The sequence below is a fragment of the Geotrypetes seraphini genome, chromosome 11 (assembly GCF_902459505.1).
Source record: "Geotrypetes seraphini chromosome 11, aGeoSer1.1, whole genome shotgun sequence".
NCBI lineage: Eukaryota > Metazoa > Chordata > Amphibia > Gymnophiona > Dermophiidae > Geotrypetes > Geotrypetes seraphini.
The window spans coordinates 54753094-54770530 of NC_047094.1; the positions used below are offsets into that span (position 1 = coordinate 54753094).

The 17437-nt window shown below is 41.5% G+C and overlaps 1 protein-coding gene across 3 annotated transcripts in view; it reads left to right on the plus strand.

Annotated features, from left to right (window-relative positions):
• ABCA3 (ATP binding cassette subfamily A member 3) overlaps positions 1-17437 on the plus strand; it is a 211043-nt gene that overhangs the window by 168186 nt on the left and 25420 nt on the right. For all 3 annotated transcript variants that reach the window (XM_033914147.1, XM_033914145.1, XM_033914146.1), the window contains exons 21-27: positions 3625-3829; positions 4438-4657; positions 7736-7894; positions 8991-9163; positions 12238-12372; positions 12983-13177; positions 16818-17005. In XM_033914147.1, coding sequence (XP_033770038.1) covers positions 3625-3829; positions 4438-4657; positions 7736-7894; positions 8991-9163; positions 12238-12372; positions 12983-13177; positions 16818-17005 — 1275 coding nt within the window. The remainder of the gene's footprint in view (positions 1-3624; positions 3830-4437; positions 4658-7735; positions 7895-8990; positions 9164-12237; positions 12373-12982; positions 13178-16817; positions 17006-17437) is intronic.

Sequence of the window (17437 nt, forward strand, 5' to 3'; positions counted from 1 at the left end):
ATTTTTGCGCCAATCTAATGTGCTTTTACATTTTAGGAAAGGGGTGAAGACTTGCTGTATGAGTGCTTTTTGGAGGCAAAGTCTGATAATGTTTGAATTTTATTCTGCTGACTTGTGCTTGTTTTTATTGAATATGTTTTTTGCTGTAAGTTTTGGTAATGCTTGTTTTTGCTTTTTTATTCTGCTTGTAATGTTGTTTTGTGTTTGGTTTTATTATGTATGTATTTTTGTTCCTCGCCTAGATTTGTGGATAGGCGGGTTATAAATTATTTTAAATAAATAAAATGACAGAACAAATACATAAGCATGGTTTAATGAGAGAAAGCCGACCTGGATTTGGTCAAGGGAAATCTTGTCTCGCCAATCTACTGCATTTCTTTGAAGAGGTAAATGAAAATACGGATAAAGGTGAGCCCGGTTGATATTGTGTATTTGAATTTTCAAAAGGCATTTGACAAAGTACATCATGAAAGACTTTCTGAGAAAATTAGAAAGTCATGGGATAGGAGATAATGTCCTATTATGGATTAAGAACTGGTTGAAAGATAGAAAACAGAGTAGGTTTAAATGGTCAATATTCTCAATGGAGAAGGGTAAATAGTGGGGTTCCCCAAGTTATCAGTGATCTAGAGAGCATATAGAAAGAATCTGATGGGAACAAGCCAGCATGGTTTCTGTAAAGGAAGATCATGCCAAATGAACCTACTGCACTTCTTTGAGGGGATAAGTGAACAATTGGACAAAGGTGACCCTATAGGCATCGTATATCTGGACTTCCAAAAAACCTTCGACAAGGTGCCCCATGAGCACCTACTAAGGAAACTGTGGAACCACGGGGTGGAAGGGGAAGTGCACAGATGGATCAAAAATTGGCTGGCAGACAGGAAACAGAGGGTAGGAGTAAAGGGACACTACTCTGACTGGAAAGGGGTCACGAGTGGCGTCCCGCTTGGGTCAGTACTGAGACTGCTGCTGTTCAATATATTCATAAATGACCTGGAGTCAGGAACGAAGTGTGAAGTTATAAAATTCGCGGACGACACAAAACTCTCCAGTAGGGTTAAAACTGTGGAGGAATGCAAAGAACTACAAAGGGACCTGAACAAACTCAGTGAGTGGGCAGACAAGTGGCAGATGAGCTTCAATGTGGAGAAATGTAAAGTCTTGCACATAGGGAAAGGAAACCCGATGTATAACTACACGATGGGGGGAATGGTACTGGGAGAAGGCAAACTGGAAAAGGACTTGGGGGTTTTAGTGGATAGGACAATGAAGCCGGCGGCACAATGCGCAGTGGCCTCAAAGAGGGCGAATAGAATGTTGGGCATTATCAAAAAGGGTATCACTACCAGAACAAAGGAAGTTATCGTGCCACTGTATTGGTGATGGTGCGCCCGCATCTGGAGTACTGCGTTCAATATTGGTCGCAGTACCTTAAGAAGGATATGGCGATACTCGAGAGGGTTCAGAGAAGAGCAGCAAGGATGATAAAAGGCCTGGAAAACCTTTCATATGCTGAAAGGCTAGAGAAGCTGGGGCTCTTTTCCCTGGAAAAGCGGAGACTTAGAGAGGACATGATAGAAACTTATAAAATCATGAAGGGTATGGAGAAGGTAGAGAGGGACAGATTCTTCAGACTAGCGGGAGCAACAAAAACAAGAGGGCATTTGCAAAAATTGAAAGGAGACAGGTTCAAAACAAATGCTAGGAAGTTCTTCTTCACTCAGAGGGTGGTGGACACCTGGAATGCGCTACCAGAGGAGGTGGTAGGGCAGAGTACGATTTTGGGTTTCAAAATGGGATTAGATGATTTCTTGAAGGAAAAGGGGATTGAAGGGTATAGTTAGAGGGTTACCATACAGGATATTAAAGGATTAAGGAATAGAATGTTTTAGGTATAAGATCACTTACAGGTCATGGATCTGGGGGTGGGGGCCACCGCAGGAGCGGACTGCTTGGCATGATGGGCCCATGGTCTGACTCAGCAGAGGCCTTGCTTATGTTCTTATGATAATTGAATTTGCTGATGAGACAAAGTTGTTCACAGTTGTTAAATCGCAAGAGGATTGTGAAAAATTACAAGAGGACCTTATGAGTCTGGGCAGATGACATTTAATGTGAGCAAGTGCAAAGTGATGCATGTGGGAAAGAGGAATCCGAACTATAGATACGTGATGCAGGGTTTCATGTTAGGACGGAGTCACTTCCCAGGAAAACGATCCAGATGTCATTGTTGAGGATATGTTGAAACCCTCATCTCAATGTACGGTGGCTTCTAAGAAAGCAAATAGAATATTAGGAATTACCAGGAAAGGAATGGAAAACAAAGATGAAAATGTTATGCCCTTTTATTGCTCTATGGTATGGCCGCACCTCAAATACTGTGTGCAGTTCTGGTCACTGTATCTCAAAAAAGATATAGCGGAATTAGAAAAGCTACAGAGAAAGGGTAACGAAAATGATAAAAGAGATGTGACAACTTCTCTATGAGGAAAGGCTAAAGCGGTTAGGGCTCTTCAGCTTGGAGAAGACGGCTCAGGGGTGATATGATAGAGGTCTATAAAATACCGAGTGGAGTGGAAAGGGTAAATCACTTGTTTACTCTTTCAAAAAATACTAGGACTAGAGGGCATGCGATGAAGCTACTAGGTAGTAGATTTAAAATAAACCGGAGAAAATATTTCTTCACACAATGTGTAATTAAATTATAGAGAATGACACAGGGACAGAATTTGTTCCCATCACTGTGGATAACCACAGAAAACTATCATATGTCTCTTTAGTGTCTGTCCATCCTCAGTCCTTCTACACCAGAATTCTTCAATGCAAGGCTTAAGGGTCAGTGGCTGTGCCCATTCATACTCTGATTTCTTCACTCTCTATTTAAAGAATGACACGGGGATGGTTTCTCACGGTTAACATTGCCAGAGAATGTGGTGAAATCAGTTAGCTTAGCAGGGTTTAAAAGAAGGTTTGGATCATTTCCTAAGAGTTCTTCATAGGCATTATTGACATGGCTTGAGGAAATCCACTGCCTATTTCTAGGAGAAGCAGCATAAAATCTGTTTTACTATTTGGGATCTAGCTAGGTACTTGGGACCTGGGTTGGCCTAGCCACTGTTGGAAACAGGTTGCTGGGCTTGATGGACCCTCGGTCTATCCCAGAATGGCAATTCTTATATAAATGGGAGGTTTCTTTTCAGTCTTTTTTTTTTTTTTTCCCCCCAAAATTTGTAACTTTAAAAAAAATGTTTAGACAATAGATTAAGCAAAAGGGAAAAGGACACGTGGTCCATCGCTTTTGTCATTCAGAATACTGAGGTATTAAGGATGCACAGGGCACCGTTAGGGCAGAGCTCACAGCACTTTTTTTCTGTTTTCATCTGCTGTTTGATGTGCATAACCCACAGGTTCTGTCCTGGTTTTGTGGGACTAAAAGGAAAAAGATAAGACAATTTCGCTAATGGTGCTAGAATGTCTAGTTCCATAGAGTCAGTGAATAATTAGATTTCTAAATTAGCATTTTATGTTCTCATTAAGGACTATCCTCACTATTGCTCTTCTGTTCTTTTCCATTCTTCTCATGCCCTCTGTCCCTTCCACCCCTTCCACATTCCTTTGCAGGGGCCAGACTGGCTTTGCAATTGCCATTAACCTGCTCTATGGAATGGCATCTTTGGCCAGCACTTTTGCCCTCCTGTTGGTCAGTGAGAGAGCCATCAAGTCCAAGCATGTGCAGTTCGTCAGTGGTGTCTATATCGTCAACTTCTGGTTCTCTGCTCTGCTGTGGGATTTCATCAACTTTCTCATCCCCTGTTTACTGATGCTGGTGAGATGTGAGGGAAGCAAGGGGAGGGGCATTTTGACAGTCCCAGATTAGAAAGTGGAGGATGTGCTAAGCACAGAACGGTGCGCCGCTCCAAGGCTTCATGTCAGCATGCAGTATAACCATCGCTAAGCATTACTAACATCTGCCAAGTGAAAATAAGTAGAGGAAATCAGAGGTGCTGAATGCCACGCTGTCTGTGGTACAGGGGAACTGTGGGAAAACTTTCATTAGTAAGTAAGCTTTAAAATTTGGTTGCTTTTGATAATTACTCACTAATCCCCCCCCCCTTTTTTACAAAACCACGATAGCTGTTCTTAGTACAGGCTGGCGCGCTGAATGCTCTGCACTACTCCCAACGCTCATAGGAACTCTAAGCATCGGGAGCAGCACGGAGCATTCAGCGCTCCGACCAGCACTAAAAAAACGCTATCGCGGTTTTATTAAAAAAAAAGGGAGGGGGTAAATGGGATATTCATTTCTGTAGATCTCATCAAAACAACACCATCCAGTATATATTTAGACACCACTGAGGGAAATGAAGCAGATTATTTCCTACCTTATCTGTATGCTTTTCTCTCTCTCTTTCTCTCGGTCTTTCTCCTTTCCAGGCAGTATTCCAAGCCTTTGATGTGAAAGCCTTCACCCAGGACAACCACCTCGTAGATGTGATTCTGATTTTCCTGTTATACGGCTGGGCTGTTATCCCCCTTATGTACCTGCTCAGCTACTTCTTTTCTGTGGCAGCCACAGCGTACACAAGACTCACTATTTTCAACATCCTCTCGGGCACTGCCACCTTCCTGGCTGTCACAATCATGAGTATTCCAGGTGAGGATGTATCTTGCTTCTTTTTCTAACACTGTAAATTCTGTTGTATTTCATGAGGCTTTTGATGCCAAAATTTCAACATAGGCTAGATGGAAGAGAGTGAAAAATGGAAGAATCCAAAAAACCCCTTCCCCAAAGTGGATATTGTGATTGAAAGCTCTTGTGCTGCTGTGGGATGGGTATCGATTTAATTGGAAATTCAAAAGAGGTAGAAGAAAACTAGACACCTAATAGTGTGCGTGAAACCATCATTTATAATACACAAACTGAGAAGAATTATATAACACTTGTGGTAATACATTTGCAGCAAATTGATTTGTGTTCTGAGCAACATTCCCTCTAAGAATCGAGCTTAATGTGAGCAACTGCAAAGTGATGCATATGAGAAAGAAGAACCCAAACTATAGTTATGTGATGTGAGGTTCTTTGCAGGGTTCTATGCCCAGGAAAAGGATCTAGATGTCATTGTTGAGGATGCGTTGAAACCCTCAGCTCATTGTGCGGCGGTAGCTAAGAAAGCAAATAGAATGTTAGGAATTATCAGGAAAGGAATGGAAAACAAAGATGAAAATATTATAATGCCCTTGTATCACTCTATGGTATGGCTGCACCTCAAATACTGTGTGTAAATCTGGTTGCCCTGTCTCAAAAAAGATATAGTAGAATTAGAAATGATACAGAGAAGGGCAACAAAAATTATAAAAGGGATGGGACAATTTCCCTATGAGGAAAGACCAAAGCACCTAGGGCTCTTCAGCTTGTAGAAGAGATAGCTCGGGAGTGATATGATAGAGGTCTATAAAATACTGAGAGGAGTGGAAAGGGTAGATGTAAATCGCTTGTTCTTTCCAAAAATACTAGGACTAGGGGACATGTGATGAAGCTACTAAGTAGTAGATTTAAAATAAACCATGAAACATATTTCTTCACACAACATGTAATTAAACTCTGGAATTCGTGGCCAGAGAATATGGTGAAATCAGTTTAGCGGGGTTTAAGAAAGGTGTGGATAATTTCCTATAAGAGAAGTCCGTAGGCCATTCTTGAGATGGCTTGGGAAAATCCACTACTCATTCCTAGGATAAGCAACATAAAATCTGTTTCATGTAACTTTTTGAAAATTCAATAAAAGTTAATGGAAAAAAATCTGTTTTACTACTTGGGATCTAGCTAGGTGCTCAGGACCTGGGTTGGCCACTGTTGGAAACAAGATACTGGGCTTGATGGACCTTTGATCTGTCACAGTCTAGCAATTATGAGTGAGCAAAAAAAAAATTTTCATGAGGAAAGAACTGAGTTGATGTGAGTAAAAAGTTTTGTTACATTACCCTAATGATATTATACACACTGCACATTATAAATTGGAAAATAAGATGATTTTTATTGAAAGGTCTTGAAACATTTTTCAGTTAGCTCTGAGGCCAACATCTCCTTCCCCAGATCAAGACAGTAAGCTTCCCTGACCTAAGAGAGGAGGTTTTGGTCTCTGACAGTTGGTCAAAAATGTATTAAAATTAGTTCAATGAAAAGATACCATCTTAATTCTATTTTATATATCCACTTTTATATAACCTTTATAAACACAGGTACCACACTACTTTATCCTGAATTAAAAATAAAATTCTTTTTTCTACCTTTATTTTCTGGCCATTCATTTTTCTGGTTTCTGCTCTCCTCTGTCTTAAGTCTCTTTCTATGATTTTTTTCTCCTTTTCCTTTCAGCTTTTCTTAAATTTATTTTCCTACCTGTGTCCAGATTTAACTCATTCTTACTATCTAGTCTTCAAGTTCCCTCTTTTGTTTACGGTCTACCAGCAGCTTTCCATCTCTTTCCCTCACCTTGCCTCTCTTATTTTACTTCCCCTTATTCCCAGTCTTTCACTAACCCTGCCCTCTTTTCCTCCCCCTTCTATACGGTGTTTTTCCTCTATATCTGCACTTTCTTTTTCCTTCCATCATTATCTCTCTCCTTTCTGTCTCTCCCCCTCCCCCAAATTTCTCTCCCCTCTTCCATCCAGCATCTACCCCTTCTTATACAGTGCCTCCTCTCCCCCTTTCAATCCAGTATCTCCACACTCTGCTCCCCCCTCCATCAGTATCCACATCCTCTGTCTCTTCCTCCTTCCATACAGTCTGCCCCCTCTCTCCCCTTTCACTTCCCTTCCATCATCTCCCTCATGTCTCTCCCCTCTTCTAGCCACTTATATACAAAATCTACCCTCACTCTCCCCACCCCAAACAATTTCCACCACCTTCTACCCCCTCTCTTTCCTCTCACCCCACTTCCACCAGTGTCTACCCCCTCTCTCACACCCCTTTTCCCACCAGCATCTGCCCCTCCCCTCTCCACCCATCAGACATTGACTGCTCCCTCTCACTCCCCCACCCCACATCCACCAGCATTTGCCCTCTAGAGAACTGAAACAGATCAGCTGCTGACCTTTCCATACATATCCACAGCTGCCAGCTTTGCCCCGGAAGAAGAAATGACATCGGAGAGGGCAGGCTGGCTGCCACAGGTATATATGGGAAGGTCTCACTGCTGGTTTGTTTCAGTTTGCTGGCACAAGATGAAGAGTGATACCGGAGGAGTGCTAGTCCAGACTCCACTGGCTACATGGTGGGGCTGAATGGCTGTGCAACCTCCTGCTAAAAGGTACGCAGCTTAGAGGGAATATTGGTTGTGAGACTCCTTTTCATCAACCTATTTATTTTGTCCCTTCCCCACCTTGACCACTTGATTCTCCCCAGATTAACGCCAGCACTTGGAGTGGAAGCATAGTTTGTGTCCTTAAGTTTGAATGTTTGTCACAAGAGCAGCACATGTCTCATCAAATCTCTCTATTATAAATATCTTTATTTAATCAAATCTCTCTTTATTAAAGATGGAATGCTGGCACTGTTCATAGATAAAACTAGTGTATGCCTAACTGAAGGGCCAGACCACTTTGCAGTGGAATGTAGTTGTCATTCTGTGCAGTAGATTAATTCTGCTGTTTGTGGAGTGTGTTTTTCCCTTCTAGAAGCAAGAGAAATTTGTAGCCATCAGCAAATGCGTGTCTCATGTCTATTTCATAGAACTGGGTCTAGTGAAACTCGCCCAAACTCTGGATAAAGTCTTTATAATTCTTCCCAATTACTGCTTGGGCCGGTCTATCAGTGACTTCTACCAGAACTATGAGTTCATTCAGTTCTGCACCTCCTCGTTTGATGCAGCCTTCTTCTGCAAAGTATTCAGTGAGTGCACATGTGTCATCTTTGCTGCTTTCAAGGTCTTGTAATCAGTAGTGGTGTTGAGGTGGGACAATTTAGTAACTGGTGACTGTCTTAACAGACCACAGTAGGGACCTTTCAAATACAGTGCTTACCTGAACTGCTGAATGTTCTAGATCAGGGGTGTCCAATCTCGGCCCTTGCCAGATCATGTTTACAGGATTTCCACTATGAATACACATGATATCTATTTGCAGACAATAGAGGCAGTATATGCAAATAGATCTAATGCAGGTTTGAGGAAGTCATGAAAACCTGACTGGATTTTGATCCTCAAGGACTGAGTTTGGACAACCCTATTCTAGATTAAAACCTTGTTACTCTAGCTCAGGGATCTCAAAATCCCTCCTTGAGGGCCGCAATCCAGTCGGGTTTTCAAGATTTCCCCAAAGCAGTGCATGCACATAGATATCATGCATATTTATTGGGGAAATCCTGAAAACCCGACTGGATTGCAGCCCTCAAGGAGACCCCTGCTGTAGCTAAATATTTGCAGTACACCTTGACAGTCTGTCTCTGCATGTCAGATCTGTCACAGAACTACTTTTTTTCCCAAGCTTCATTGGTGCCCTACATACTGAGGAATGCATCTTTACCCCATAACACTGTTATCTGAAAGTTTTGTTGAAAAGCTATTTTCAGATCTTCAATTGAGTGTTTTATTTTTGGCATATAGTAATTTTTCTTTTATGTACAGACTTATTGGAATGTCTACTGCTATATTTTAGTGATAGAGAGAACCTGGAGTATGTTAACAAAACTGTCTATAATTAACTAGTTAGAAATTCCTCTTCAGAATCTTACCAAGAAGACTGTTGTAGATTCTTAAAGGATTTTCTGGGTAACAAAAACCATTTTTTACCATGCTAATCTAATTTACGAGTGTCTTTTGGACTCACACATTTACTAGTGGAAGGCATATCTATCAGGAAGGTTGCAGGGCCATGTTTTGTTGCTGGTTTTTTTTCTGCTGTTGTCTGTCCATATCTGCTTTTGTTTTCTTCAAAACTCTCAGCAAACTAAAAATGTCTGTGGTTCATTTTCTTCCCTTTGTCCTCAGATATTACTTACCAGCTGAATTACTTTTCCTGGGATTCTCCGGGGATCGGGCAGTACCTCACGTCCATGGCTGTTCAGGGCTTTTTCTTCCTTTTACTACTACTCTTCATCGAGACCAACATTCCTCACAGGCTTCGAAATCTGTGCAGTGGCTTCTGCTGGAGACAGAAACGGGTAAGCCAGTACCACCCTTCTCTAGAGAGAGTCAGAAGATGAATTTTTATGTTCAAATCTGTTTTATTATGAATACCGAACAACAAAGACAACAAAGTCAAAGGAATCAACTTCCAGCAATACAAAAGTTGTCGCGTTGTTTTGGTAGAACAAGAGTAGAAGATGAATTTTTAAGTTGGGGCTGTATAAATGAGAGAAGGTAGATCTGTTGCTCCCTTAGGGTCTTTCAAGATAGGGGTGATGATGATTTCACTGAGATCTTGTGGGAAAAGGCCTTCTGTGACCATAGACTATATCCATTGAGTGAGGTGGGTGTGGAATTTCAGGCTTGAGGTTCTTTGAGGTTTGAGGTTCTTAATGGGTGTGGGGGCAGTAATTGAGGTTGCATGCTGCATGACTGTATTTATTGTATAGTTTGTTGTATAGTTTATTGTATAGTATTGTATATGTTGGACCATCGAAGTTTTGGGAAGTCAGACCAGGTTCTATTTGTTGCACATGACTCTTTCTCTGTGAGGGGGAGAGTGATCGTGTCCAGTTGGATTGGGGTTCCAGTGAAGGTATCCTTAGCTATTGCAATTTTGTTTCTAAAGAACTCTGCTAGCTGGGAGGCAGATGGAGTGGGGACGTTGTTAGTGGCCAGATAGGGTTTGGTGTCTGTGAGTTCCTTTAGTAATTTGAATAATTTTTTGGTGTCTTGGATTTCTAAGCCTATTTGGTTTGTGTAGAATGTTTTCCTTTTAGTTTATTCTTGTATTTGTTTATTTTTCTCCAGGTTGTTCTTCTGTGTTCTTGGTGTCTTTTTTTTCTCCACTCTCTTTAGAGTCTTCTGCTTTGTCTTTTGAGTTGGAGTAGTTCATTGTCAAACCATTTATCTGAGCTCCTGCATGTTCTTTTTTTTTGTTTGTAGTTGCATCATATTGTCTAGGATGGTATTTCTTAGTGTTCTCTAGTGGGTTATGAACTCTTTAAGGTTCCCTTCAGGGATTAGGGTGTCTACTTTGTTCCAGAATTTGGTGGGGGTCTATCTTTTGACGTGTTTCATATTCTCACATGTGGGTGACATCCACGGAGCCCAGTATGGTCAGTTCAAAGTGTACTGTCACTTTAACTTCCTAGAAATCTCAAGACCATCTGTAATGTGCATGCGCAAACGAACTCCCACCAGCATCGGCTTGCGGGACCATCAGATCTTAGTTTTGTACGGAGCTAAGATATGTTTTTTTGGAGCTTATTCCAAAGCATTTTTTTCTTATATTTTGTGTCTTCCCATTTATATTCTTTCCTTTACTTTCTTTTATTTAGTGTTTCTTCAAAAAAGCTTCGACTTTTCAATTTTTCTTTCTTCCGGTGTTAGACTCCCCTATGGGGTGCCTCGATCCTTTTTCGGACTCATATTCCCATGACCCTTGGTAGAAATTGAGTCCTTTGATTTAGCTTTAGCAATGTTTCTGTCCATGTCAAAGCCTTCTACTGGCTTCAAGAGATGTACTCTGCAACAGGTCCATTTCAGTCACTGACCCACACAACTGGTGTCTCCAATGCCTTGGTCCCAAGCACCGAGTCAACTCTTGCTCTTGCTGTTCGAAGCTGCAGAAACACTCCTTGTAAGTTCGACTTTTACAGCAGGAGAAGTTATTCAGGTCTCGTCAGACTTCCGCAATGTCAACCACATCAGACATCGATAAAGCTGCATCGACATCAGCATCTGGTACTCTCTCAACGTCGGCCTCATCAGCACCAGCTCCATCTGGTAAATCAGCTAAGAAACACTCCCATCCTTCTCAACATTTGTCACCAGCATCTCCGTCATCAAGTAAGTCAATGCATGCCTAAAGGCATAAACAGTCTCTGTCACCATTCACACAGCGGTTGTTACCTTTGAGGCATGCCTCTACATCAAGGTCATCAATGCCTCAACACCCTGTTTAACCTGTGGTGCATTTGCAGTCCTTGGAACCACATTTGTCCATTCAAAATCAACTACGAGTACTGCTTAACAAAGAGTTGTTAGCTGTGCTTCAGAGCCAATCACTACCACCTGCTGCACCGACATCAGCGGTACCGACCCAATCCGAGCAAGGCTCGTCGAGACCCCATGGTGCATGCTTCATATTTCCTCCTCGGTGCAAGTCCAGATCCCGGCGCCACACTACCTCCTCATCGAAAGAGGCTATCAAAGGAGGCATTGAAGCCCTTCTCAATGCTCACATCAACACCGTAGCCATCAACCCTCTCAGGGTTGCACGTCTCCTAGGACAGCACATACTAAGTCTCCAGGTATAGATGACTTGGACTCTTATCTCCTTTTACATAATAACTCTGATCCAAAATATTCAGCACCAGAATCTTATGGTCTGGAGTCAGATCCTTCTCCTCCTCCATCGTGGCGCGATCATCTCCAGAGAGTCTTTCTTTTACTAAATATATACGACAATTGAGTCACTTTCTACCTGTGAAAGCAGAGGCTGAAACTGAACCACAGGCTGAGCTTTTTGATGCCCTGGATTCTGACCAAGTTCCTGGCGATCTTCTGAAACTCCCGTTTCATAATCTCATGAAAGATACCGTTTCCCTATCTTTCCCAGCAGGCTCACAATCTAACTGTGGTACCTGAGACATTGGATAAGTGACTTGCCCAGAGTTGCAAGAAGCAGGCTAGGATTGAACTCATAACCTCAAGGTGCATAGGCAGCAGCTCTAACTACTAGGCCACTCACTTCCACAGTAACTTTGTGAGACTGATGCAAGTTTGGTTTATGTTTGAGTCAACCTTTTTTTTTTTTTTTTTTTCACCTTTTCTGGGGGAAAAAGGTTACCTCGGTTTATATTCAGATGGGTATATATTCCAGTATATATGGTAATTCTCATTTCACCAGCACAGATGGTATCCCTTTGATTTCTTTTCCTGAGAGTGCTTCATGCACTAATTTAGCATTGTGTATCCACAAATAGCATTTGAATTAAGCCAATACTTTTAGTGCTGACATGTGGAAATACCTTTTTAATGTGAAATTGAATGTATGGTAGCCTTCTAGATTCTCTTTTTAATGACGTAATGGTTCTTCTCACAGATGCTTTTACAGAATAGGGCAGTAGTGTTACCAGAGGATCGGGATGTATCTGACGAGAGAAAGAAAGTTTTAGAATCTCCTCCAGAGCTGCTGACATCTTTGAATAGCCCACTTGTCATTAAAGAGCTCACTAAGGTAAGATTAAAATTATACACTTAAAAAAAAAATTCTGGGTCAAGCTCCAAGCATATTAGCTCCTTTATTTCAAAAGCTAGAGTTTGATCTCAAAACTCATTGTAAAAATGATATTCAGAGGCAGGATCGCTGTGAGCACATGGCATAACACTATTATGCAGGTAAAGAGCAATGTTAACGAGTACACTCAGGTAAAATCTGCTTTAAGTCTATTATGTAACTTTATGGGCGACGCTATTCATAAAAGCAAAAGGCTCACAGCATGTGCATCATTGAAAAGGAGTATTAGAGTTATTGTAGAGTAGGGGCCACAAATCAGAGTGGTTTTCAAGTTATTACTAATGAGTATGTGTGAGATTAATTTGCATACATTGGAGTCCATATGTGTAAATATATTTCATGCACATTTGACGGTCTCCTTAAAACCAGACAGATTGGTTTGCAGTCCACCAGGATTTCAGTTTAACATTCCTGATACAGAGTACTGTAATGAGATTATTTGGTAATTTTGTAGAAAATCTGTTGCCCTGGGCAAACAAGAGGGCCTTATGGTTTTTATCTGGTGTCATATTCTATGTGCTTAGTAAGAGAATTTGTTTGTCGTCTTCAGGTATACAGCAACCACGAGTCTCTGCTAGCCGTGGATAGGATCTCACTTGCTGTGAACAAAGGAGAGTGCTTTGGACTTCTTGGCTTCAATGGGGCTGGAAAGACCACCACATTTAAAATGCTGACAGGCGATGAGACTATCACTGCAGGAGATGCTTATGTGGAGGGTCATAGTATTCTCACCAATATCAAAAAGGTACCAAGTGGGCTGTGGCAGTCTTTGCAGGAGTTGACAGAAGGGACAGTAGTGAAGGTGGTGAATTGTGCAAACCTTCAGAGTTCATAATTGACCTTATAGCTGCTTTTTTTTTTTTCAATTTAGTAGGGTACTTAAACATATTAGAAGCAACTTCCTGGAGGTAAAAGGAGTATAGGCTGTACTGCTACGTGCACTTCTTTATCTATAAGTTCATATATATTGTTGGCTGTGCCTTTTATTATATGAAAGTATCACTGTGTGAAACAATTGTAATTCTACATCCTTAAACAACAAAAAACAACAAAACACTCATACTATAATTCAAAATCGCCTCAGCTGGATATATATTAAAAAAAAATCATAATTTTCCATTACATCCCCCCCCCCCCCCCCACTATTCCAAGACATCTGGAATAGCACAGAATTGAGCTGTGCTATATCCTTTCAGCTAGACAGCCCAGCTCTTCAGTATTTTCTGTCTCCAGCAGGCAGATGGACAGGCTATTCAGCCTCTAATTCTGAGGTGTTGGCTCCTGGTCCAGTTGGTCAGCAGAATGCTGAGCACAATTCTATAACGAATAGCTACACTATAGAGAATCGCACTCAGCAGCGCTGAGTGAATCTAAGCACGTCTATATTATTAGACGTCTTTTGCAGAATTGCCTTTTAGGCATTACATAGACATCCTACTAACATCTATAACATCATGTGTTAGTGTTATGATGTCATTAGAATGGCGATTTTATGCTTTTTTTTTTTTACATTAAAATTGTATGCGGTAAAAGGCTGGCACCACTATTTACATTTGGCTCCTTTATCATATTTCTCTTCTGTTTGGTTGCCCAGAGTCAGTGGGGGATTTGAATCAACAACGTCAGGGTGCTCATTGCACCACACTGCATGTCAATTCCAAATCCAAGCTTATATCCTCTTGATTTACAAGATCTCTAGAATAAATATCAAACATGTACCTTCAATTCCTCTTTTGGCCTCTATGTTCCTCAAACTACATGAAAAAAAAAAAATATATATATATATAGAAAAGATAGAGAGAGAGAGAGAGAGAGAAAAGATAGAGAGAGAGAGAGAAAAGATAGATAGAGAGAGAGAGAGAGAGAAAAGATAGAAAAAAATGTTTAATAATACATTACTCAAGCACAATCTGGACATCAATATGCACCTAGATGGCAGAATGCCACTAAAAAATAGGAATATGTGCTAGGGTATCTGACCATACTTGGGATTACAAACAAGCTCAAATTTCGTTATACAAAATCCCACACAACTCCCCCCCCCATCGCGTGACCACCCCTCTCCCCCAACAAATCCCCCCATACCTCCCCCCCCAGGTCCTCCTTCCAAATACAACACCAACATAGGCTAAAATAGAATGCAAAATGATACAGGCATACCAACTGTAACAAAGTGATACAGGAGACCAGGAAATTAACAGTTAAGCAAGCGACTGCGAGCCAAGGGAGTCATAGTAGTCCAAAAAGGTTCCCAGATGTGTTGAAAAACGCACCCCGGGAGAGAAGTGAAGTCTTGCACATCTCGGCGTTCCCACATCAGGACGGTAATCATCCGGCACCGCCAGAGAGAGTAATCCGGTGCCTCACCCTCAAGCCATTTCAGCAAGATACATTTCAAGGCAGCGAGGACAGTCCACTTAAGAAAAGCAGCAGCCCCCCTTGTACGAGGGTAATAATGGGGAACAGCTCCAAATAAGAACAAAGGTGATCGTTGAATTGTAATGTTCCAAATGCGCTCCACAAAACGAAAGATGACATTCCAAAAATATTGAATATTAGGACAAGTCCAGAGCATATGTCCCAAGCTCGCTTCAGGGGCCTGGCATCTAAGACAGGCTGCCGTCTCACGAAAGCCAGAGAGATAAGCCCTCCTAGGAGAAATGTACAAACGAAAGACCAATTTATAATGTTGCTCCCAAAAGGTTGTATATTTTCGAAAGGCAGCCTGCAAAAGTACATAATCAGGCAACACTACTGCAAGGTCACGGGCCCAAGCATCCCTCAATTTAGAAAGGTCAAACAAAGGGGACTCATCCTTCAAATGGCGATGATGGAATTTAAGGGGAACAGGAAGTTGGGAACCAATGGTAAAAGCCGTAGACAGTACCTCTTGACAAGAGGCCTGCAAAGAATTAGAGGGTAAAGAAGAAATATAATGGTGAATAAAGCAAAATAATCATTAGGTGGGAGATCAAATTTGTCCCTCAAAAGTGCAAAGAACATAATTTTGCCATCATCATCAACCAACTGAAACACATAATGAATACCCTTTGTTTCCCACCGAGCAAAACTCGGCCCATCTATCCCAGGTAGAAAGAAGCCATTAAAGCGGATAGGTAGAAAGGGAGTTAGAGAAGCAGATAAAGAGTGATAGTTACAGACCCAGTGCCAAACCTTACGCAAAGGACGGTGGAGCACTTTCGCAGGGAGAGGCTCAGGCAAAGAAGAAGGAATAGAATGAAGATATGCACTAAAATGAGTAGAATGAAAAAAGAAAGTTCCAAAGAGGTGTTAGTAAATACAGAAGTACCCCTGAAAAAATCATTGATATGGCGCATTCCACAGCCAATCTCGTATGAGACCTAAAAGAAGTTGTTATGGTACGGGGAGGATTTGAACCTATGACCTGTAGAAAATGGAAGAAATGCCTTTAACCACTGAGCCACTGGAGCTTTTGTTTAGTTAGGGGTTCCTATTATTTTTTAGTGGCATTCTGCCATCTAGGTGCAAATTGATGTCACAATGATGTCAAGATTGCGCATCAGACACATCCGCTTGCTCTGAACCACATCCATTGTGAGTAGTGTATCTTTCTTTTCTTAACCTTTTGGAAATGAAGTTTAGTATGCAATATTTTTTCATGTGCCTTGTGATTGTATTATTAAACATCTTTTGACCTTAATATCAACCTTGAATCCTCTATACCTCAAAAATAAAAGCCCCGTTCACCAATAAGTGGATAACTAAGGCATGCCTAAGTTGCGCCTACCTAGCACCCAGCTCACGCACAAAAGTAGACCTGATTTTGCAACGCCTGCATTTTAGGCGTTAGGTAGACGCGTTCGGAAGCTGATCGGCCTGCAATTCTCTAAATGGACGTCCTAATCGAAGCCACTCCCAAGCCTACACCACGCCCACACCTATTTTTTAGATGCACCTTTTCCCGATAGGTATCCATGAAATTGTGGACATCTATTTGTAGAATCGCATCCAGCTTTTGGATGTCTAACTTCTAATTATTGCTTGTTAAAACCATTAATTGGACTTATTATCCACTTTATTTGGATGCCTAAAGTTAAGACGTCCTTTACAGAATCTAGCCCTTCATGTCCAGCTGCATTAGTACAATGGAGCATCTATAATAAATTATGCGTTGTATCTTGTCTTTTCTCACTTTCTTTGTATGTATGCTTGTGTGTTGTATCCTCTTTTCCTATCTCTCTGTGTGTGTCTGTTTGCCCCCTCCTTTTCCCCCTTTCCTTTGCAAGTTTATTTCCCCAAACCCTCCTTTGTTTTGGCTGGGTGTGATATTCTTTCTTACCTTCCTGGTATATACATGGGTGTATCATTCCTTTCCTCACATTGTGTCTTTATGAAAATGTCAGGTTCAGCAGCGGATCGGGTACTGTCCTCAGTTTGATGCTTTGCTGGATCACATGACCGGCCGCGAGACCCTGAACATGTATGCACGACTGCGAGGTATTCCTGAGAAGTACATGGGAAGCTGTGTGGAGTACATGTTACGGGGTTTGCTTCTGGAACCCTATGCTGACAAGTTAATCAGGACCTACAGGTGAGACCATGGGGAAACTGCCTATCTGTCAAGCACCTCCCCCAACCAACCTTCCTGTGCACAGTTTCTACTTCCCATTTTAAAGAGTAATAGAAAAAGAAAAGTTCATCTTTATTTGATATACCACCCACAGAATTGATTTATCCAGGAAGTTTACAGTAAAACTAAATGAAAGGAGAACAGAGTGAGAGACAAGGAGGCTACATAAGGAGGCCAAAGTTGCAAAGTTAAATTAATCAATAATGTGTAAGAATTAAAATTATGGTTAAAAGACACAATAAGGTGGGAACAGGAAGCCATAAATAAACACAACACATGCCGTGGCCTACAGCGAAAGCATAGACTAAAGCAGTGTTTTTCAACCGCTGTTCCGCGGCACACTAGTGTGCCGCGAGATGTTGCCTGGTGTGCCGTACGGTCAGGGCCGCCATC